Source organism: Scomber japonicus, chromosome 15 (assembly GCF_027409825.1).
Source record: "Scomber japonicus isolate fScoJap1 chromosome 15, fScoJap1.pri, whole genome shotgun sequence".
Taxonomy (NCBI): domain Eukaryota; kingdom Metazoa; phylum Chordata; class Actinopteri; order Scombriformes; family Scombridae; genus Scomber; species Scomber japonicus.
In genome coordinates this window covers 2414817-2440563 of record NC_070592.1, presented here as the reverse complement: position 1 = coordinate 2440563, position 25747 = coordinate 2414817, and the positions used below count along the sequence as shown (strand labels likewise).

Genomic DNA, 25747 nt, shown 5'->3' with positions numbered 1-25747 from the left:
AGTGGCACCTGGCCCACCTACAAGAGACCCTTCCTCCTTTCATTTATTAATACAGTTACATTTGGTTTATCCACACATTTGGGATTCCTCCATCATGCTGCCTCCCTCTGAGTCATTGTTGTAACATTAGAAACATCTTTAGCACCAAAACATTTAGCTTTTCACACTTTAAAAGAATCCAGAGAAGAAGAAATAAAGTACTTACTGACGTGAACAGCTTCAACATCTGCCATATCTGTGAATAAACAAAGTTAACACACATAAAAACAGTTAAAGTAACTATAGTTAAGTTCATGTACAGAGTTTCCAGTCTGAGCAGGACTAACTAAAAGGATTAGGTTGGCACAAAAACAAAAACACAACAAACTGATGAAACTGAAAAGTATGAACCTGTGTGCTGCAGCTTTCAATCAGTAAATGAAAGATACTTACTATATCTAAATCTGCTGGGAAGTGGTCTGGACCCTGTGAAGAAAAGAAAAAGCATGAAGTTCTGTGTTATCTGGTTATATCCTATCTGTGCTTTCTGGACTCTTTTATTTATTATACTAACAAGTATTGTGTGATGTATCTTATTCCTCTGTTGATCTCTACAGCAGTGCAGCTCTGTGATTAATGACTGACATCTCTCTTCATCACTATGAACACACACTCTGTTTATTTGGACTCAATCCTGCACACACAGTCCTGCTGCCACAAACACTCACAAGAGCATCAAATGTGGATTCATCCACCGCTGAAAATAGTCCCCAACAAATACACTATTTCCTCTTGTTTCCTTCCTAAAAACTACAGTGACACAATAAATGAGACTTTTATAAAGCTGCTGTATATATTTATGAGCAGTGTTTAAGATTTACATCTTCAGTAGGAAGCAACAGGCTTGATGTTGAGAGTCAGAGACATTGTTGGTTTTACTTGTTGACAATAAGAAATGTATTTAACACCAGTCTAATCCTACAAGCTAAACCAAACTTAATATTAGACTGACAAACTTTAAAAGTTTCCATTTTAATTATTTTTACCCGCTACCTATATATGGACAAAACTCCTGAAGTCCAGAAAGAAGATATTTTTTTATTTTATGTCAAAGACATTTTATATCGTTATATTGTGTGTAAACACAAATGTTGAGAAAATGCATCAATGTCAGTAATAACTGTGTATATCCAATCTGTGCTTTCTGCACTTCTTTCAGTTGATTTAATCACTAAGAGTACAACTGAAAAGAGTAAAAACTTTCTTCATGTTTAAAATGATGATAAATAGTAGATTAGTTTCACACCATTATCACCATTAACACCATTATCACCAGCATCTCCTAACATCACTGTCATCATCTTTAAATCTACACTCACACATAATGGTTTGATTTTTAATAAACAGTTAAAGTATTTTAGCTCTCATGCTGGGCCAGACGTTGGTCATATTTAGCCATGTCAACATCTTCTTCTTTGAGGATTTATGGGAAGATATCATTGAACACACATACACACATACACACACACACACACACACACACACACACACACACACACACACACACGCACACACACACACACACACACCTACACACACACACACACACACACACACACACCTGCTATAATATATTATGCTAATGTTGTATTAATGTGTATGTTTGCCTCACTTACATACAGCAGGTCTGATACACAATGATGAATATTCATCAAACTTCTTCTGCTTCATTTTAGTTTTAAACTGATCTTCAGAGTAACGTTTACCTCCAGCAGAAGCTAAATCAAAGTTAACTTTCTTAAAGATCCTCTCCAGACATGTACAGAGATGTGGGTCTGGTATACATTTTCTACAAAAACAGTATAATTAGCACTTTAACAGAAATGGCATCTACCTCACTTTTAAATACATATTTACACTAAATGACTGGACACTGTTATTTTAGCCTCCATCACTGACATTAAAAACACATTTGAAGAGGATCTGTTAATAGTCAGTATGAATTGTTCATATGAACACCTGACTGCTGTTTGAAGACACTTGAACAACTGTGAACTATCCTTTAAAGACTCAGTCACTGTTTTTCTGATGGGAAAGAAAGAAAGTAGTTACCTGCGACATCACCTCCAGCTGGCTGAGCAGGGTCTGTAAATAAAGACAACATTATTATAAATAATTCAGAGCTGGACTTATTAAAATTCGAAATATACATATCTATTCTTTAACAGAGGACAGCATGAAGTTAATAATTTATTTAATATACTAATTCAGAGTTTACAGACAGAACTGATTTAACTTGTTTGGTGTGTGGTTGTCTGGTTTGGTTTTTGCTCTATAAGCCTACAGTATATTGTTAGTGTGTTTACAGACATTACTGATAGCAGAGAGACTTCTGAAGGAGAACTGATGTGTGGCAGAGGTCTGTTATGTCCTGTGTGTTTCTGTGTGGAAGTCTCTGAATAACTGCACCTGTCCACTCAGTGGCACCTGGCCCACCTACAAGAGACCCTTCCTCCTTTCATTTATTAATGCAGTTACATTTGGTTTATCTACACATTTGGGATTCCTCCATCATGCTGCCTCCCTCTGAGTCATTGTTGTAACATTAGAAACATCTTTAGCACCAAAACATTTCACTTTTCACACTTTAAAAGAATCCAGAGAAGAAGAAATAAAGTACTTACTGACGTGAACAGCTTCAACATCTGCTATATCTGTGAATAAACAAAGTTAACACACATAAGAACAGTTCAAGTAACTATAGTTAAGTTCATGTACAGAGTTTCCAGTCTGAGCAGGACTAACTAAAAGGATTAGGTTGGCACAAAAACAAAAACACAACAAACTGATGAAACTGAAAAGTATGAACCTGTGTGCTGCAGCTTTCAATCAGTAAATGAAAGATACTTACTAGAGTCATCCCTGCCAATAGATGATCTGGACCCTGTGAAGAAAACAAAAGCATGAAGTTATGTGTTATCTGGTTATATCCTATCTGTGCTTTCTGGACTCTTTTATTTATTATACTAACAAGTATTGTGTGATGTATCTTATTCCTCTGTTGATCTCTACAGCAGTGCAGCTCTGTGATTAATGACTGACATCTCTCTTCATCACTATGAACACACACTCTGTTTATTTGGACTCAATCCTGCACACACAGTCCTGCTGCCACAAATACTCACAAGAGCATCAAATGTGGATTCATCCACCGCTGAAAATAGTCCCCAACAAATACACTATTTCCTCTTGTTTCCTTCCTAAAAACTACAGTGACACAATAAATGAGACTTTTATAAAGCTACTGTATATATTTATGAGAAGTGTTTAAGATTTACATCTTCAGTAGGAAGCAACAGGCTTGATGTTGAGAGTCAGAGACATTGTTGGTTTTACTTGTTGACAATAAGAAATGTATTTAACACCAGTCTAATCCTACAAGCTAAACCACACTTAATATTAGACTGACAAACTTTAAAAGTTTCCATTTTAACTATTTTTACCCGCTACCTTTATATGGACAAAACTCCTGAAGTCCAGAAAGAAGATATTTTTTTATTTTATGTCAAAGACATTTTATATCGTTATATTGTGTGTAAACACAAATGTTGAGAAAATGCATCAATGTCTGTAATAACTGTGTATATCCAATCTGTGCTTTCTGCACTTCTTTCAGTTGATTTAATCACTAAGAGTACAACTGAAAAGAGAAAAAACTTTCTTCATGTTTAAAATGATGATAAATAGTAGATTAGTTTCACACCATTATCACCATTAACACCATTATCACCATTAACACCATTAACACCATTAACACCATTAACTCCATTAACTCCATTAACACCATTAACTCCATTAACTCCATTAACACCATTTGTTACGGCATATAATGCCGTGGACAGGGACGGTCTGTGGCTTTTGAACGCACCTCCAAACAAAACTCACTAGTGCAAGGTACTTCTTTTCGGAAGTTTATTGTCCATGCAAACAAAATTATAAAAAAGTTTGACTTTAAAATGATAACAAATTCCAAAAGTTAACGAAAAAACCTTCCAAGCAACGAAATTGTGTCTTAAAGGTTGTAAAATAATAGTTGTGTGGTCAAAAACTGTAGGTTACCACCGACCTCCACCTGTCCGACATTGTTCTCATTTGATCCACCCCCAGTGACGTGTAAAACAATGGCTATGGTGACGCAATGAATTTCTAAAAAACACAAACTACCAGGTAAATTATATAAACATAACTGATGTGTGCGCAACAAATAAAAATTATAAAATTGTGTGATTAAATGCTTTAAATGGCTACAACATTTCCGGCCCCTAATTATTGTTTAACAATTAATTACAAATTAAGCAAGTGTAGCCATAGCAGAAAAGTATCAACCACTAAATATTACTCAATCTATACTGTAACTAATTAGCACAACAAATGCCTGTTAATCATTAGTTATGTTCCATAATTAATCGTCAATGTTCTTTGTGTTCTTGTGAATTGAACTAATAATCTTCATTCTTCTTCGCCAGGAGTAACCTAAAAGGAAAGAGATGCATAACATGCATTGTGTGCAAGGTTATGTGCGTTATGAGGAAATGTATTGCATATGAAAAGTGTATTGAATGTATGCTTTATGGAGTGTGTAGTCAGTGTAAGTGTAAAGTCAGAGTTCCCATCTCTGACAGCAGGAATCGTGGCAGCTACGCTTCTTCCAGTAGAAGGCACAGCTTGGTGATGGGCCGTTCCAACTCTGATGTTTGAGTCTTGAGGCGAACACGCCGAACATGTCCCTTGGAGTCCGCCATGGCTTCTGTGATCCGTCCCAATTGCCATGAATTCCTGGGTGCAGAGTCATCCATAACAAGTACCAAGTCTCCAACTGCAAAGCTTCTTTTCATTCTGCTCCACTTTTGCCGTGCTTGCATCAATGGGAGATATTCTTTCACCCACCTTTTCCAAAATAAGCCTGCAATATATTGCACCTGTCTCCAGCGCCTGCGGGTGTAAAGATCCTCCTTTTGGAATAATCCAGGTGGCAGCAGTGGCTTTGCTTTTAGCTGTAGGAGATGGTTTGGTGTAAGAGCCTCTAAGTCATTTGGGTCATCTGTGGAAGGTGTAATGGGGCGGTCATTCAAAATGGCCTCTATCTCACACAGAACAGTGCTTAGGGCTTCGTCGTCCAGCACCTGCTGTCTTACCACTGTGCACAGAACTCTTTTGACGTGCTGAATTAGTCGTTCCCACACTCCTCCATGATGAGCTCCGTATGGGGGGTTGAAGCACCACTCAATTCCATCATGCACAAGAGTTTTGTGAAACTTATCCTGACTGAGCTCCTTAATAGCTTGCTTTAGCTCCCGGTTGGCACTGACAAAGTTTGTTCCGTTGTCTGACCTTAATCTCCGGACTTGACCTCTACGGCACACAAACCTCCTGATGGCGTTTATACAGGAATCGGTGTCCAGAGTGTGTGCCACTTCTAGGTGAACTGCACGAGATGTTAAGCATGTAAATATGACACCATATCTTTTCACAGTCTGCCGGCCCCTCTTTACCTCTATTGGCCCAAAGTAATCGATGCCAACATCAGTGAACGGCGGAAGATCTGAGGTGACTCTGTCGGCAGGGAGATCTGACATTTTTTGCTCACCTGGTCGCTGTCGCTGTCGCTTGCACACTATGCAACTTCTTATGATCACTCTGGCTGCAGAGTTGGCATGCGGTATCCAGTAGCGACGCCGAAGGGTTGATAGCATGTGGTTTCTGCCGCCGTGACCAACCATCTGATGAATGTGGCGTAGTATCAGTGTTGAGATGTGGCTGGACTTGGGTAGAATTACTGGGTGTTTTGCCTCTTCAGGGAGTGCAGACCGGTGCAGCCTACCACCAACCCTTAAAACTCCATCCACAATCTGAGGGTCAAGCTTAAACAGATGGCTTGTTTTTTTTAACATGCCTGTTTGCAGGTCTGCGAGTTCCTCTGGATAGACCTGTTTCTGCACAAAGCAGAAAATCGCCTTTTCTGCCTTATTCAGGTCACTTACAGAGAGTCTTATGGTGTCTTGCTTTACCTTACGCTTTGACCTTTGCCCTTGACCCTGGGAATCGGGGGTTGTGTTCTTTTTCCGGTCTTTCTGCAGGAGGAGCAACTCTTTCAGCTTTAAGATCCATGCCACAGCTCTTCTAAGGTCATTCCACTGTGAAAAGTAGTTAAGAAGCTTACTTGTCGGACACTCTTTTTGCTCTGTTACTGCAGCACAAACATGGATTTCACCTTTTACTTCCGGGTCGTCATCAGGCACTTTTTCCATTTTTAACACGCTGTTCCTTTCTGGCCAGTGTGTGTGTGGTTTGAACAGAAATTGCGGTCCATTGATCCATTCTTTAGAACTGAGGAAAACATCTGCCTTTATCCCACGTGATGCAGCGTCCGCTGGGTTTAGTTTGGAGCTAATGTGCCGCCACTGCTTCACTTTTGACAGCTCCTGAATGATGGAAATCCTGTTAGCCACATATGTTTTGAATCTTTTTGTTTTGCTGGAAATGTACTGCAGAACCGTCATGCTGTCCGACCAGAAGACAGACTCATCCAAGTTCATGTCCAGCTCTGTTTTCAACATTTTGTCCATGCGCACAGCTAAGACTGCAGCTGCAAGCTCCAGCCTGGGTATAGTGGTTTGCTTTAGTGGTGCCACTCTGGCCTTTCCCATAACAAAGGCAACGTTCACATCTTGGTTGGTGTTTAACAGCCGGAGGTAAGACACCCAACCGTATCCTGCCTCGCTGGCATCACAGAAGTGATGCAGCTGTGCTGCTGTCACTTCACCAAAGTCCTTCGGAGTAAAGCACCTGTGGATGCTGAATGTATTCAGTAGGGCAAACTCGTCCAACCATTTTTGCCACCTCTGAGCCATTTCCTGCGGGATTTGATCATCCCACCCCAGCTTTGTTATGCACAGGCCTTGCAGGATTTGCTTGGCGGGCAGGATAACAGGTGCCATAAAACCTAAGGGGTCGTACATTGAACTAACTACTGACAGAATGCCACGTCTGGTCACTGCGTGGGGTTTTACCTCTATACTGAATGTGAATGCATCCTGCTGCACGTTCCACTGAGCTCCAAGTGCTCTTTCCATAGGGAGCTGGTCTCTGTCAAGGTCAAGTGTTTTTACATCTTTAGCTTTTCGCTCTTCAGGAATGCCTGCCAGGACTGTGCGATGGTTACTCACCCACTTATTGAGTTTAAATCCACCTTTGGCACACAGGTCTGTTAGATGTTGATACAGAGATATTGCCTGCTCCACTGTGTTGACCGACTTTAAACAATCATCCACGTAGAAATTCTGACGAACGGTGTTTATTACCTCAGTTGGGAAGTCATGTTGGTTGTCGTCAGCTGTTTTCAGCAAGGCGAATGAAGCGCAGCTGGGAGAAGACACCGCTCCAAAGATGTGAACTAACATTCTGTGCTCTTGCAGCTCTTTTGTAATGTCCCCATTCGGCCACCAGAGGAAGCGCAGGAAGTTGACATCTTCTTTGTCCACTCTTACTTGATGGAACATTCCTTCAATGTCGGCCATGAAGGCTACAGGGCCCTGGCGAAAACGGATCAGTACGCCCAACAGTGTGTTAGTTAAATTAGGTCCCTGCAGGAGCTCTTTGTTCAGTGATGTTCCACAATAAGTTGAAGCACAATCAAACACCACACGCAGGGTTTTTTTGCGTGGGTGATAGACCCCATGATGCGGTATAAACCACACCCTTCCACTTTCATGCTCCAACTCCTCCTCTGGCACGATTTCTGCATAATTCTTAACAAAGACATCCTTCATGAACTCTTTGTACTCACCAAAGAATGTGTCGTTTCTCTTGAATTTTTTTAGAAGGTGATGTGCTCTCTGCTGGGCTACAGCTTTGTTGTATGGAAGTCTCACGTTGGCCTTACGAAAAGGCAGCTTCAGGCTGTAATGTCCATTCTCCAGCACAGCAGAGCTTGATACTATATTCATGAACTCAAGGTCTTCAACAGACATTTCCTTTTTGTCTTCATAGTGCTGTTCAACGAAGTCTTGGTTGTACTGTTGAACCAGCAGCTCCTCGATGGATACCCTATTACACCGCAGGGATCCATCATTTCCATCGTCGCTGAGTGGCCCGTTAATGACCCATCCAAGTACGGTTTTCACCGCATAAGGCCCACTGCCTTGGTCACTGATCACCTTCCAGGGTTCCATGGCTCTGGGGGCGTTGACTCCTATTAACAGCCCAATGCCAGCATTAATGGGGGTCAAATCCACTTCCTCAAGATACGGCCACTTCCTAATGTCCTCCATTTTGGGAATGTTTTCTTTGGCGACTGGAATGGATTTGTGTGTATAAACATCTGGCAATTTAATGAATGCATCACCTTTAATAGCAGCAACCTCCAATCCACATATTTTGTGACTTGAAACTGGCTTGGTTTGCCCCATGGTTTTGAGCAAAATGACTTGCTTCTTTCCATCTGTGTTTAACTGATGCATCAGTGCCTCTGTGCAGAACGTTGCCGAGCTCCCTCCATCCAGAAACGCATATGTTTGCACCACTTTGGTTCCTTTTTCCAACTTAATCTTTACTGGTACTATTGCAAGCGCGCACCTTTTTGTGCCGGCCCCCATAACTTCATTAGCATTCAGTGAGACCAAAGCACTAGACATTGATGCTTGTGAAAGGTGAGTGTTATCTGAGCATCCCCGTTGGGCTTCTTTTGGGCTTATGTGCAAAATGGTGGGGTGCATTTTGTGGCAAATATGACATGACATGCGTTTTTTACAGACCTTGCTGATGTGCCCCTGTTCCAGACATCCAAAGCATAATCCATTTGCTTTCAGAAATTCCACTTTTTCCATGTTGGGCTTGTGCTTGAGTGCTCCACAATTTTCAAGCTTATGGTCTTTTCCACAAAACATGCATGTATTGCTCCATTTTTGTTTTTGTCCCATCTCCATTTTAATTTTAGCCGGTTCAGGGATGGTAGTCACAGCAGTGGCAAAACTGCTCCCCCTCATGTCTTTGTGCTGCACTTTAGGTTTGGCCCTTTTTTCGAAAGCCATTGGTATATTTGCCTCACCAAACACGGGGTCAAGCACTGCACGTGTTTTTCTTTCCATGAAGTGGAGGAGATCTTTAAAGCTTGCTCTTCTGCTCTCAGCTTCCTGAATATCACAAACAGTCATTCTCCAGTTATCACGCAGCTTAAATGGTAATTTTGACACAATTATTCTCATGTTTGAGGCATTTTCCAGCTCATCTTCATAGTTTATCTCAGACATAGTGTTGTAGCAGCTTTGCAGAAAAAGTAAGTATGACCTCAAAGCAGCTCCGTCTTCTGCTCTTATAGCACACCAACTCAATGCTTTGCTCATGAATGCTGCTGAGATCTTCATTTTATTACCAAAATGCCATTCAAGCTGCTCCATGGCTCTTCTGTACCCGCTACTTGGCTCCATATGCAAACAGCTGCGCACCAGTTGTCTTGGTTGACCAGCTGTATACTGCTCCAGATAGTTAAGTTTGTCTTGCATGTTATCAGTTTTACTGTCTATGCCTTGTTGAAACGCTCTAATGAAGGAGCGAAACTGAAGTGGATCCCCATCAAACACGGGAATATCTCTACTTGGCAAAAGTGACACGCTCTGCTGTTTTATTAGCATTTCAGTTATTTCGTTTTGTCTTCTCAGTACATCTGCCAAAACGTTACTAGGGGCACTTAGCTGGACTTGAGCACCGTGGCCCTCGGGAGTATAAACAGGTTCAATTTTCACTGGAGGAAACTTACTTTTGCGTAATGCGTCTGCCGTCCGTCGCACTTTCTTTAGTCCAGATGCTTCAGCAGCAGATGGTTCCGATGTGGCTGAGCAGCGACTGCCCTCCCTGGAGAGAGACTGCCTTAGCAGCTTCGCTTTGGCTTCTGCCGCTGCCAGTTCTGCAGTCAAGGCCAGCTTTTCCTGCCTGGCTGTTAACTGGGCTTGTTCCATATCCAATACGTGCTTTTGCTCCATGGCTTGAATCTTTGCGCGCAGCGCAGCCCGTTCAGCCTCTGCCTCCAGACAAGCTGCCGTCAGTCTGCCTGACTTGGAGCTCTCAGCGCTGCTTGATGACCCAGCCGACGCTTCGGAAACACTGGGGCCGATCTCGCTCTCCGCTTTAGCTGCACCATCACCGCCCGCATCTCCGACTTCGTTCTCCTGAATATCTCCACAGCCAGCGGCAGCTCCGTCCTCCCATAGCGTCTCCGTCTCCGTCTCCTCCTTATACATCCATGACTCCGTCTCCTCCACAAACTTTTCAAAATTGTTAATCTTGGGTATATACCAATCTGTGTGGTCCGCTTCCTTTTCCTCCACATCCAACAGGTTTTGCACATCCATTTGCAACTCCTTGAAATGCGCCAAAAGTTCATGAAACAAGTCCACATTTTTCTTTACCACATCTTTATCCTCGTTTCTTTCAACCATATTAATAATTTCGTTCTTTTTTCTTGTCGCAGCGCTTAGCCTTCCTCTGCGCGCTTTAATTTTTTGCAATAGTTCCATTTCTTTCTCCATACTTGCTTCGGGAAGACTCTCCATCTTTTTTCCATAAGCCTTTCAAAAAATGTTCATAAACAGAAAACCACTGGACGGATATTCCAAACTGAAAGGGCTTGTTGCGCTCGGTAGAAGAACAAAAGGACCGCGTGGGACCACTGCGGCTTACTTTACTCACGGTGTGGGACAGTTTCAACTTTGATCCAACGAAAACTCCATTCAACAAAAATCCATCCAACATCGAACAATCCACTCCATCATAGATCCAAAAAGTCAGTCCAGAATCCTTAGTTTTTGACTTAATGTTACGGCATATAATGCCGTGGACAGGGACGGTCTGTGGCTTTTGAACGCACCTCCAAACAAAACTCACTAGTGCAAGGTACTTCTTTTCGGAAGTTTATTGTCCATGCAAACAAAATTATAAAAAAGGTTGACTTTAAAATGATAACAAATTCCAAAAGTTAACGAAAAAACCTTCCAAGCAACGAAATTGTGTCTTAAAGGTTGTAAAATAATAGTTGTGTGGTCAAAAACTGTAGGTTACCACCGACCTCCACCTGTCCGACATTGTTCTCATTTGATCCACCCCCAGTGACGTGTAAAACAATGGCTATGGTGACGCAATGAATTTCTAAAAAACACAAACTACCAGGTAAATTATATAAACATAACTGATGTGTGCGCAACAAATAAAAATTATAAAATTGTGTGATTAAATGCTTTAAATGGCTACAACACCATTAACACCATTAACTCCATTAACACCATTAACACCATTAACTCCATTAACTCCATTAACACCATTAACACCATTAACTCCATTAACACCATTAACACCAGCATCTCCTAACATCACTGTCATCATCTTTAAATCTACACTCACACATAATGGTTTGATTTTTAATAAACAGTTAAAGTATTTTAGCTCTCATGCTGGACCAGACTTTGATCATATTTAATCATGTCAACATCTTCTTCTTTGAGGATTTATGGGAAGATATCATTGAACACACATACACACATACACACACACACACACACACACACACACACACACACACACACACACACACACACACACACACCTACACACACACCTACACACACACCTACACACACACACACACATACACACACCTGCTATAATATATTATGCTAATGTTGTATTAATGTGTATGTTTGTCTCACTTACATACAGCAGGTCTGATACACAATGATGAATATTCATCAAACTTCTTCTGCTTCATTTTAGTTTTAATCTGATCTTCAGAGTAACGTTTACCTCCAGCAGAAGCTAAATCAAAGTTAACTTTCTTAAAGATCTTCTCCAGACATGTACAGAGATGTGGGTCTGATATACATTTTCTACAAAAACAGTATAATTAGCACTTTAACAGAAATGGCATCTACCTCACTTTTAAATACATATTTACACTAAATGACTGGACACTGTTATTTTAACCTCCATCACTGACATTAAAAACACATTTGAAGAGGATCTGTTAATAGTCAGTATGAACTGTTCATATGAACACCTGACTGCTGTTTGAAGACACTTGAACAACTGTGAACTATCCTTTAAAGACTCAGTCACTGTTTTTCTGATGGGAAAGAAAGAAAGTAGTTACCTGTGACTTCACCTTCAGCTGGCTGAGTAGAGGCTGTAAATAAAGACAATATTATTATAAATAATTCAGAGCTGGACTTATTAAAATTCGAAATATACATATCTATTCTTTAACTGAGGACAGCATGAAGTTAATAATTAAGTTAATATAATAATTCAGAGTTTACAGACAGAACTGATTTAACTTGTTTGGTGTGTGGTTGTCTGGTTTGGGTTTTGCTCTATAAGCCTACAGTATATTGTTAGTGTGTTTACAGACATTACTGATAGCAGAGAGACTTCTGAAGGAGAACTGATGTGTGGCAGAGGTCTGTTATGTCCTGTGTGTTTCTGTGTGGAAGTCTCTGAATAACTGCACCTGTCCACTCAGTGGCACCTGGCCCACCTACAAGAGACCCTTCCTCCTTTCATTTATTAATACAGTTACATTTGGTTTATCCACACATTTGGGATTCCTCCATCATGCTGCCTCCCTCTGAGTCATTGTTGTAACATTAGAAACATCTTTAGCACCAAAACATTTCACTTTTCACACTTTAAAAGAATCCAGAGAAGAAGAAATAAAGTACTTACTGACGTGAACAGCTTCAACATCTGCTATATCTGTGAATAAACAAAGTTAACACACATAAGAACAGTTCAAGTAACTATAGTTAAGTTCATGTACAGAGTTTCCAGTCTGAGCAGGACTAACTAAAAGGATTAGGTTGGCACAAAAACAAAAACACAACAAACTGATGAAACTGAAAAGTATGAACCTGTGTGCTACAGCTTTCAATCAGTAAATGAAAGATACTTACTAGAGTCATCCCTGCCAATAGATGATCTGGACCCTGTGAAGAAAACAAAAGCATGAAGTTATGTGTTATCTGGTTATATCCTATCTGTGCTTTCTGGACTCTTTTATTTATTATACTAACAAGTATTGTGTGATGTATCTTATTCCTCTGTTGATCTCTACAGCAGTGCAGCTCTGTGATTAATGACTGACATCTCTCTTCATCACTATGAACACACACTCTGTTTATTTGGACTCAATCCTGCACACACAGTCCTGCTGCCACAAATACTCACAAGAGCATCAAATGTGGATTCATCCACCGCTGAAAATAGTCCCCAACAAATACACTATTTCCTCTTGTTTCCTTCCTAAAAACTACAGTGACACAATAAATGAGACTTTTATAAAGCTACTGTATATATTTATGAGAAGTGTTTAAGATTTACATCTTCAGTAGGAAGCAACAGGCTTGATGTTGAGAGTCAGAGACATTGTTGGTTTTACTTGTTGACAATAAGAAATGTATTTAACACCAGTCTAATCCTACAAGCTAAACCAAACTTAATATTAGACTGACAAACTTTAAAAGTTTCCATTTTAACTATTTTTACCCGCTACCTTTATATGGACAAAACTCCTGAAGTCCAGAAAGAAGATATTTTTTTATTTTATGTCAAAGACATTTTATATCGTTATATTGTGTGTAAACACAAATGTTGAGAAAATGCATCAATGTCTGTAATAACAGCTTATATCCAATCTGTGCTTTCTGCACTTCTTTCAGTTGATTTAATCACTAAGAGTACAACTGAAAAGAGTAAAAACTTTCTTCATGTTTAAAATGATGATAAATAGTAGATTAGTTTCACACCATTATCACCATTAACTCCATTAACACCATTAACTCCATTAACACCATTAACAGCAGCATCTCCTAACATCACTGTCATCATCTTTAAATCTACACTCACACATAATGGTTTGATTTTTAATAAACAGTTAAAGTATTTAAGCTCTCATGCTGGGCCAGACTTTGGTCATCTTTAGCCATGTCAACATCTTCTTCTTTGAGGATTTATGGGAAGATATCATTGAACACACATACACACATACACACACACACACACACACACACACACACACACACACACACACACACACACACACACACACGCACACACACACACACACATACACACACACACACATACACACACACACACACACACACACACACACACACACACACACACGCACACACACACACACGCACACACACACACACATATACACACACACACACACACACACACACACACACACACACACACACACACACACACACCTACACACACACACACACATACACACACCTGCTATAATATATTATGTTAATGTTGTATTAATGTGTATGTTTGTCTCACTTACATACAGCAGGTCTGATACACAATGATGAATACTCATCAAACTTCTTCTGCTTCATTTCAGTTTTAATCTGATCTTCAGAGTAACGTTTACCTCCAGCAGAAGCTAAATCAAAGTTAACTTTCTTAAAGATCCTCTCCAGACATGTACAGAGATGTGGGTCTGATATACATTTTCTACAAAAACAGTATAATTAGCACTTTAACAGAAATGGCATCTACCTCACTTTTAAATACATATTTACACTAAATGACTGGACACTGTTATTTTAGCCTCCATCACTGACATTACAAACACATTTGAAGAGGATCTGTTAATAGTCAGTATGAACTGTTCATATGAACACCTGACCGCTGTTTGAAGACACTTGAACAACTGTGAACTATCCTTTAAAGACTCAGTCACTGTTTTTCTGATGGGAAAGAAAGAAAGTAGTTACCTGTGACTTCACCTTCAGCTGGCTGAGTAGAGTCTGTAAATAAAGACAATATTATTATAAATAATTCAGAGCTGGACTTATTAAAATTCTAAATGTACATATCTATTCTTTAACTGAGGACAGCATGAAGTTAATAATTTATTTAATATAATAATTCAGAGTTTACAGACAGAACTGATTGAACTTGTTTGGTGTGTGGTTGTCTGGTTTGGGTTTTGCTCTATAAGCCTACAGTATATTGTTAGTGTGTTTACAGACATTACTGATAGCAGAGAGACTTCTGAAGGAGAACTGATGTGTGGCAGAGGTCTGTTATGTCCTGTGTGTTTCTGTGTGGAAGTCTCTGAATAACTGCACCTGTCCACTCAGTGGCACCTGGCCCACCTACAAGAGACCCTTCCTCCTTTCATTTATTAATGCAGTTACATTTGGTTTATCTACACATTTGGGATTCCTCCATCATGCTGCCTCCCTCTGAGTCATTCTTGTAACATTAGAAACATCTTTAGCACCAAAACATTTAACTTTTCACACTTTAAAAGAATCCATAGAAGAAGAAATAAAGTACTTACTGATGTGAACAGCTTCAACATCTGCTATATCTGTGAATAAACAAAGTTAACACACATAAAAACAGTTAAAGTAACTATAGTTAAGTTCATGTACAGAGTTTCCAGTCTGAGCAGGACTAACTAAAAGGATTAGGTTGGCACAAAAACAAAAACACAACAAACTGATGAAACTGAAAAGTATGAACCTGTGTGCTACAGCTTTCAATCAGTAAATGAAAGATACTTACTAGAGTCATCCCTGCCAATAGATGATCTGGACCCTGTGAAGAAAACAAAAGCATGAAGTTATGTGTTATCTGGTTATATCCTATCTGTGCTTTCTGGACTCTTTTATTTATTATACTAACAAGTATTGTGTGATGTATCTTATTCCTCTGTTGATCTCTACAGCAGTGCAGCTCTGTGATTAATGACTGACATCTCTCTTCATCACTATGAACACACACTCTGTTTATTTGGACTCAATCCTGCACACACAGTCCTGCTGCCACAAATACTCACAAGAGCATCAAATGTGGATTCATCCACCGCTGAAAATAGTCCCCAACAAATACACTATTTCCTCTTGTTTCCTTCCTAAAAACTGCAGTGACACAATAAATGAGACTTTTATAAAGCTGCTGTATATATTTATGAGCAGTTTTTAAGATTTACATCTTCAGTAGGAAGCAACAGGCTTGATGTTGAGAGTCAGAGACATTGATGGTTTTACTTGTTGACAATAAGAAATGTATTTAACACCAGTCTAATCCTACAAGCTAAACCAAACTTAATATTACACTGACAAACTTTAAAAGTTTCAATATTAACCTTTTTTTTTACCTCCAACATTTTTATGGACAAAACTCCAGCAAATAGATATTTTTTTATTTTATGGCAAAGACATGTTATATTGTTATATTGTCATACTGTTATAACACATTTTTAGTAGGATCAAGTTGTTTAGGTGTGCTTAACATTACTGTGAGAGCGTGAGAGTGCTGCAGACAGGAGCAGGCGGAGCTTTCAGCAACCACATTAAAACCGATTCATAACTTTGTAACCGGGCCACTGGCTGGTTCATGCTACATTTCGACTAAGGATCGACCAATAATCGGCCTATATTCAGCGTTTTTATGATCATCGGCATCGGCCGTTTTTTCCACCGATAACTGATAAAGGAGAGGAGAGGAGAGAAGAGAAGAGAGGAGAGGAGAGGATGAGAGGAGGAGAGGAGGAGAGGAGAGGAGGAGAGGAGAGGAGAGAGGAGAGGAGAGGAGGAGAGAGGAGAGGAGAGGACTGCTCCGTGAAGCAGCAGTGTGGTGTTTGAAGGCAAGGCAACAGAAAATGTCGAGGTTGCAATAAAAATACTCTATGGTGAAGTTTTAAAGACACCACAACCTGATTATGATCAGTTTCAATGAAAACATTTGGACCTGCCTGCTTATTTTCACATCAAGTGTGACACGATTTTGCAAATAGCTTAAATGATTACGCTTCTAAAAATAAATAAATAAATAAATAGCACCATGACAAAAAAGAAAAAGAAAAAAGTGATCAAGTGAACATGACCTGGAGCTCCTTTATTTAATAAAAAGAAGACATAGCAACATATGGGTACAGCAAGTAGCCTACAGATTAAGAGAGCTGAACCTGTTGAACACTTTTTGTTTTTATATAATAAAACTATTGCTTGAACCATTTCAACCAAGATTTGCATCAGAGTTTGTATTATTCTACAAAAGTTTAAGGTCACAGATTTTCACAGTGTACAAAAACAAACAAACAGTATTCAGTCTAATCCCAAGTGTGTTATTCTACATTTTGACACCAAAATTTAAATTTTTACTGCAAATTAATATCGGTTCTAAATATCGGTTATCGGTTTCCTTGATTACTAATAATCGGTATCAGCCCTTAAAAAACCATATCGGTCGATCCCTAATTTAGACCGACACAGGTGTCTGCATACCGATGCACTTGTATCTTTTCAATCAAAACCTGTCTTCTGATTCAAATCAGCAGGAATCAGTTTACTTTGTAATAAACATATATTTATAGTTATTAGATGTTTGATTTGTTTTCTTTTAAAGGATATAAAATAAAATATGGAGAAAATATATCCACTTCACTGGTACCTTGTTGTTGAGAAAGCACAATGATTATATATTATACTTACCCATTATCCCTTTTTTCTTCAACACCACCAGCAATACAGCTACAGCCATGAGTAGGACAACAAAGATCAGGCCTACAATCACCCCAATAATGCCTCCATTGTTTTCTTCAATGTTTTCTTCATCAGGAACTTTAGGATCTAAAACACAGAAAACATTTACATTAGTTTCACATTCAGTTCACTTTTAACATCATTAATATTTATCTTCATGTGACTCTCAGTGTTGATGCATAGTAATAAAATGTAGATAATCAGTGATGATGTGATCAAAGTGATAAAATTTAATTTAATAACACAAAATAACATGAAATCTGAAAACTATGTTAAGAGACAAAGATGATTCTTATGTTAATGTTGTGTTTTTTCTCTTGTAGCTACAAACTGTGATGCTAACAGTGAATGAATCCACCTCATCTTCAATAAAGACATTTGAAGACATTTTGAATATAATAATCTCCTCCAGTGAAGAAGTAAGTTGACAGTCAGCAGCTTTTGAGGCAGACTCTTACTGCTTTAACCCTGAGATAATAGAAAAGGTCTGCTCCAATATGACACATAACGGATTAAATAAAGATTTAATAAAACTTGGATCTCATTTTCTGATGTTTGGTTATAAACTGTCTGATCGTCTGTCTGTTTGATCAACTTTGTTGCTCTGTGACAATCTGCAAACTGAAATAAGAAAGTTTCTTACCCCAAACCTTCTCAACAGACATTCTGGATGCTATGTGAACGATGTCACATTTGAATACAGAAGTGTCACTCTTTAAAATCTCCACACTGTCTCTTCTCTGGAAGGTTTCGTCTCCATTTGGTCGAACGCCTGAGGACATCAACCCGTCGTCTCTAGTCATAATGCGGCCGTTCCTTCTGATGATAAGGGTGATGTCTTTTGGGTAGAAACCTGTGGCCAGGCAGGTCAACATGAGGTTTGACTCAATTCTGGTGTTCTTAGCAAACACGTAGACATCTGGTGGAGCTGGAAAGAGAAAACATTAGGTTAGTTAATGTTTGCAGGGTGACTATAATACATTATGATATAAACCACATGTGATCATGTTTATACCATCCTGATAATAAACTGAACCAACAGAATCTATTGCTACAACTAACTACAACAAATAGAGACAATGCATCTCTTTAATTATAACTAAAGTAAAAAACTAAAAAATACTTGCAGTATTTGAAACAAGCAGCTTGTGAAATATAAAGTGTACCACGTAGGCTGCAGCAGTTATTAAAATGTGTCAGATATGAATATATATGTATATATATATATATATATATATATATTCATATCTTCATATATATTCATATATATATATATATATATATATACACATATATACATATATATATATATATACATATATATACATATATATATATACATATATATACATATATATATATATATATATACATATATATACATATATATACACATATATATATATATATACACACATATATATATATATATATATTTTCCATAATAAATATTAAAATTCAGGAAACAAAAAAAGCAGATTTTGTGTGAATTACAATATTATCAAGATCAGCTGATTTCTTGTTTGATATTTTAATAAATAATAATTATATTAATAAAGCCACTTCTATAATCTCTAATAATATTTAATATAAAAATACAGAGCTTATTTTCTGTCATACTTACAGGCAGCTTCCATCTGTTTTTTCCCGTATAACATGAACCTGTCCAACCAATCTATACACTGATATTCCAGGTAGTGTTTGGTCTTTTCTTTTAGGCGCTGGTCATGATCCCACTTCCTCTTGGTTGGGACTGCTATCTCAGTGGGAGCAACCCAGACTGAGTGGGCGTCATCAAAGGACAGGAAGTTTCGTCCATCGTAGTTGTACATGTTCACACCACGGACAAACTGTAATGTACCATCAGGCCCTGTTGTTTCACCCTCACAGCCGACCATCCACTGAAGAACATGGAGATCTAAAGAGGAGTGACAGTGAAATAAATGATAAAGAATGAGGACATGGAAAAATGCAGCAAGTAATTACAATTAAACAGTTTCATTTAAACACATTAGAAGTTATCACTAGTTCCTGAAAATAAAACAGCTTCATTTATGTTGGAGCATTTATCTATACAAGCTATTACAGTTATTAATTACTGAGTCATCAAAAAGTCCCAGTCTGACACATTTCATGGATCTTACCATCGTTGGTCTGATTCATTCGTTTCTTCAGGATGTCGATGTTGACTTTGAACCACTGCTGCTTGCTTTGGCGGGACTGTGTACCTTTCTCCCAGTAGTCTGAAGGAAGTCGCACTTTCATCCAGTCCTGCTTTGGAACTTTTCTCTGGATATCACTGTCATAGTAGTCGATCATCGTGCCGTCCATCTGACCCATCGCCGTGAACTGATGGATGCCTGGAAGTCCGACAGGTTTGGAGAAGGCGGTGTAGATGTACTTGAGGGAGTGTTTCTCTGAGAGTCACAGAGAGAGAAAGACAGACAGACATGTTTACAGACAAGCAGATAAACTCCAGCAGATCTGACTTAATGCTCTGAACTCTTACTTACTGTATCTATTTACTGCTATCAGTCAGAATATTTAGCCATATGTAGGGGTGCTATAAGTGTGTGTGTGTTTGTGTGTGACATTAGAAACATTTAGGGAGGTTGTAACTTTCCCTAAATGACTCGAGGAAAACCAAACTGTAAGCTGTAAAAATAAATAAATAGGAAAAACTGCCCCTGTGCACCATTTGCTCAAATCTCACATGTCCGACGATGCCCTGTGCCCATGAACGCATCATGCTGACTGCTTACCTTTACCTGCAGAGTGAAACAGAGAGATAACCGCACAATGTCTAAAGGACATTTCTTTTAGTGGTCTATAAATATGTGAGTTTAGAGTTAATAATTATGTCACCATGAGAGCTAGCTGCCAGGTTGTTATAGGCTGCAATAGTTAATGAATATTAAGTTATTGTATCATACTAGTGAATGCTTCTGTACAATCTCGTTTGTACGGAAGCGTATTGCATTCACTTAAAAAAAACAAAAAAAAAACTGTCTTTTCTGAGTAATTTTTTCCACTGTTTTTTGGAATAATTATTTTTCTGTTTTTCTTGGTAATTTTTTTCTCTGAATTATCGAGATACTTCAAAATCTTGCGAGCACATCCAACCTGTATCTTGTATCCATGAAGCATGCCATATATGTCCAGCTGATCCTGGAGAAACATTGTTATGTCCAGGAGATCTGAATGAGCTTTCCTTCTGAACAACTGTAAAGTCTTCAGGTTCCTGAGCAAGTTCGACAAACTAATAGTAATACCATCTATATGACTTAATGACAGGACGATCTCCCAGTGTCTTAAACCCAGATCAAAGTCAAACTTGATTAAACTAAACAAGCAGGTCATGTTTGCTTCCATGACATCGAGCTCTCAATAAAGAGTGAATGTTTTGAATGTCCTCTATACTCAGAAAAAAAATGAGCCCGAAAAACAGAAAAGAAAAAAGTTACTCAGAAAATCTGAAAAAACCAAGCATAAAAATAAATTAGTCAGAAAAACTGAAATAATTACCTCGAAAAACACATCAAAAAATAAATTACTCAGAAAAAACAGATTTTTTAAAAAAAATTCAAGTGAATGCAACACGCTTCTGTACATTTGAGTGAATGTTTTGAATGTCATCTAAACATAAAAAAAAAAAATTAGCACGAAAAACAGAAAAGAAAAAAATTACTCAGAAAATCAGAAAAAAATTACCCCGAAAAACCAAGCTTAAAAATAAATTACTCTGGAAAACAGCAAAATAAATTACTCAGAAAAACCAGATTTTTTTTTTATTCAAGTGAATGCAACACGCTTCCGTACGTTTGCCCTTTTTTGTTTAAACATTTTTTTACTCAGTAACGGATGTGATTTCAAATGTAGCAAAGATTCAACAAAACATACTAAAGTAAAAGTAAAATTACAGAACTCAAGTAAATGTAATTAGTTATTTTCCACCTCTGATAATCAGCTAATAATTTCTGTTTTCTTTTGAGGTACAAATTCTTTCTCTTTTTTAAGGTTTTGGATTGTTGACCTTCATGTTGAGAACATCTTTTCGAAAATGGAGATCAGTATTTTTTCATGAAATGCTAAAAAAAGAAAAATTATGTAAGATATCACAAAATAATCTGCAGGTTAATCCATGATTAAAATAATGATCATGTATAATATAATGATGTTCATATTTTATATTTTTTGGTGTTGGAAACTGAAAAACCTTGTTGCCACATTCAGGTCAAACCACCATGTTAAACATTGACGCATTGATCACTGATGATAAGTTACTGAAAATGTTCCAATAATTAATCATTTTTCTCATATCTGTTTTAATGTAATATGTTTATGGAATAAGAGGAAATAACCAAAACTGAAAACTATCAGTCTATATGAATAAATGAAAGTCAAATAATCAACAGAAATCTGATCATTATGAAGACGTAACAACAGTGATTCTAGTTTCACTTTTAACCAGAGTCACATTCATGTATAAAAACTTCTCTCTTACCGCTGTTTACAGTCAGTCCCGTCCACAAAAGGACGAAAACTGCGATGAGACGCATCTTAGCCACTAAGTGGACTCCATTGCTAAAAAACTCAGTGTTGGACAAAACTTTAACTTTGTGGAAACAAACTATTTCCTGCTTCTTACTTGTCTTATCTTATCACCTTGCAGTATGATAGCTCCATACCTGTGGTGCTTCAAGTGCAGCTCGTAAATAAATTAATAATTATTATGCTGCGTTCAAGTCACGTAAAAGTTTCCTACTTTTAGCACGTTTTGTTGCATTACTTTGTTCAGATAACTGTCTTAAAACAACAGTCAGGAGCCCAAATGAACATGAAGTGTGTTTATGTGTCTGCAATGATTCCTCCTGTTAATACTGAGCATTAGATCCTTCATAATGTTTACAATGGAAGTGATGGAGGACTAAATCCACAGTCCTCCTTCTGTGGAAACATGAATTTAAAAGTTGATTTGAAACTAATATGAAGCTTCAGCGTCCGAATGAGTCAAATCTTCATCTTCTATGTTTCAACGTTACAGTGTTTTTAGTAGCAAAGTCTTTTTGTTACTATACTTCCACCACAGAGAAACAGGAAACACTAAGAGGGAATCTGATGCTAAAGAGAATGTAAATATGTCAGATATCACTTGATATGACTAACTCACACTGATGAAGCTCAATAGACGCTTCAGATATCATTTTAAACCTTATGCCTCACTAGAGACCTAAAAGGGGAATTTTCTTTATTTTTCTTTTTTTTAAATGGTTTTATCTGTGATTATGCTGTAGCTATTCATTTTGGCAAAGATATGTGTGTGAGGATGTAGACTGACCTGAGTAGTTAGGAAGATGTTAGGAGGCAGACTCACACTCTTGTTTGAATGAGTAAAAAGTTCAGTTCAGTGTAACAACAAAAAAGAAAGTGTGTCCCAAAAAAGTGAATCAAAAATGAACTGGCTTAACTCAAGATACACAAACTAAGACATCATCATCACGTGCACACCTTCATCTTCTGATTCTGCCTCTAAATCTATATCTCTCTCCTTAAATAGACCCTCCACTCTATCAGCAGAACCATTTCTACTGCAGGGTCCTTTATCTTTTACCAGCTGGCATTAAACAAAGCAGCTTCTATCAGTCAGCATGGTTTATCACACATCATTCACAGCATTATCCTCATGAGCCAAAACAACAAGAATAAATCATATAGATACTACACCAAACATTTAACTCAATAAAATAAATCCCCCCAAACTTACAGTGATGATGTCACCAGTGTATAAATACAGGAAGTAGTTGGGTCTTCCTTTTGTTTGTTGAACACATGGTGGGTAAAAAAACAAATAAAATGCTTCATTTATAAAATTCAGAACTAAACTTAAAATACTTGTCTCTTATTTTAACCTAAATGTTTTCTGGTATGTAAATTATAATTAAATATAATGAAAAACACAAACAAACCCGGGATAGAAAGTGTCTGTAAGTTATTGATTACTGATAAACTAATGGATTAACAAACAATTAAAAGTTCAATTAATAAGATAACTGGTGTTGATGGTGAAAAATGGGGACAAATGGTGTTTTATCAATTTTGTCACAGTGTGTATTTATTTATTTTTGTAAGCACATATCCTATATTAAGTCTAATAAACTGTGTATAAACTATATTAACTTCCAGCATGTCATTAAAACCACATATTTTGATCCAATGGCTGCTACAGCATAAATTCATACATTCTGCTTTATAAAGCTTTTAAACTGAAACATTGACTTCAAACTTTTACTTTTTACTATTTTCCAGGTGATTTAATTACTTTCTTGGTTTCTACTAGGAGCATTAATCAAGAACTGCTAAGAAGTAAACCTCAACATCAAACACCAGGTGACCTCACCCTAAAACCTCATTTGATGTTTTTTCTAAACACAGTAACATAAATTATGTCCTATTTTCAGTCACTGTAGACGACAAACAATCAAGATACTAGTGACCAAATAGTCCCAGGAAGAACAGCTCCAGAAATTAAACTCACTAATTAACTGAAGAGCTAAAAGTTCCTTCAGTGTTTTATGTTTCCATCTGAAGGAACAGGAAGAACAGGAATAAGATGAATGATTAAAATGGTCAGCTTTGTTTGAAAGTGACTGTTACACCTACTCTCACTCATTATCATTCATTTGGAGTCATGTTTCTGTCCACCTACTGAATGTAAGTGTAATATTCACTTTGACCACATGATGGCAGCAGTGTTACATTTTAATGTTTAACAACCAAACGAGGAACTGGAAGACCTTACTTCATTGACTTTATCTACATATTTATATACAGTCAGTGATAAGAATTGAGTGATTTTATGGATCCATAATTTACAAAAAAAAAAATCCTTTAAAAAAAACTACATGATTTTTTTTTTACTAGTGATGTGCAAAGTGTTGAATTTGTACACTTAATTAACAGTTAATGTAACATAACGAGTCTTTTAGTCCACTGCAGGTCAGCTGAACATGTGAAATGTGATATTAGTCTTCAGGCACGGACACAGTTCAATACTGAAAATTAATCAGTTTATTTATAGATTACATTTAAAAACAACATGTTGCTTTACAGAGATGAGAATTACAATCAAATAAAAACACAGATGTGATTATGAGGATCATGGAGGGGGGGGGGGGGGGGGCTTACAAAAACAAATGTAAAAACAACTGCACAGAAATAGAAAACCTAAGTGTGTCTCTAAGGATGCATACATAAAAAAATAATTCATATTTATTGAGTTTAAATGTTCTTAAACAGAACTTATTTCCTTCATAAATTACATCGTTGTTCTCAGGAAACAAACACACTTAATGTTCATTTGAGCTCCTGATTGTTGATTTAAGACACTTTTAAAACATGTCCTTTAATGAGATCTAGGTTGAACAATGTTTAGATGATGTTATTTAGACACTTTTAAGGGTACAAACTCTCTTTAATGTGATAAAAAGCGACAGAAACAGTTAACATTACAACTTCCTCCAGGGACCAAACACTGACTCTTTATAAAGTTTCATTCGTGTGCAGGTTTAATGAATAAAGAGCAAAAAGTAGAAAGGAGGAAAAGTAGGAAATCAAACTATAAACTCACCTGACAGCTTCACAAACACACACACAGAGACACACAAAGAACTCCTCTTTAAAATCATAGACGTATATAGCTACGTATATGCTGCATTGACTGCTGCTGCCTACACGCTGGCCATCTTGGTACAGGGCCACTCGCTCCTGCAGCGCATTATGTTTATAGAGGAATGACGTGTTTGTACTTTTAAAGTGATTATACATCGCTCCATTGTTATAAAAATAAATAAATAATATTGCTCAAAATATATTCACACGGGTTGTTTGTTACAAATGTCAGACAGATAGACAGATAGATAGATAGATAGATAGATAGATAGACACGTTTTTAACAAATCAAATCGTTTGGAAATCGGTCGAGATTTCAGTGAATAATTCTACTTTGAAACTGTGGAGCATCTCATACCTTCATAGATATACATGCACTACTGCCTCTGCTAGCCCTGTACCAAGATGGCGGCGCTTTAGGCACGCCTCTCCACAGTCAATGCGCCGTCTACGTATATCTATGTTTAAAACCCTCCAAC

General features: G+C 37.7%; 2 protein-coding genes across 2 annotated transcripts in view; both read right to left on the bottom strand.

The window, feature by feature from the left end:
• The window catches only part of LOC128374355 (E3 ubiquitin-protein ligase RING2-A-like), an 83542-nt gene extending 58293 nt beyond the window's left edge, over positions 1–25249 (bottom strand). The window contains exon 1 of the mRNA XM_053334648.1: positions 25228–25249. The gene's annotated coding sequence lies outside the window, so the exon portion shown is untranslated. The remainder of the gene's footprint in view (positions 1–25227) is intronic.
• On the bottom strand, positions 12704–22178 carry LOC128374572 (class I histocompatibility antigen, F10 alpha chain-like). Its single transcript, XM_053334825.1, has 9 exons — positions 22105–22178; positions 19745–20017; positions 19225–19518; positions 18244–18528; positions 17550–17687; positions 15619–15651; positions 15392–15421; positions 12975–13007; positions 12704–12777 (listed from the first exon to the last, which is right to left on the bottom strand). Exons 1-9 carry the CDS (start codon positions 22157–22159, stop codon positions 12704–12706), a joined length of 1215 nt encoding a protein of 404 aa, XP_053190800.1. The 5' UTR covers positions 22160–22178.
• Positions 25250–25747: the final 498 nt, after the last annotated feature.

Excerpts from the sequence above, each read along its gene's own strand:
- LOC128374572 (XM_053334825.1), bottom strand. The coding sequence starts at position 22,159 with ATGCGTCTCATCGCAGTTTTCGTCCTTTTGTGGACGGGACTGACTGTA. Across the intron at positions 17,688-18,243 it reads GTCTGTTGAGAAGGTTTGGG|ATCCTAAAGTTCCTGATGAA; the intron begins GTAAGAAACTTT and ends TCTGTGTTTTAG. Across the intron at positions 15,422-15,618 it reads TATTGGCAGGGATGACTCTA|ATATAGCAGATGTTGAAGCT; the intron begins GTAAGTATCTTT and ends GTTTATTCACAG.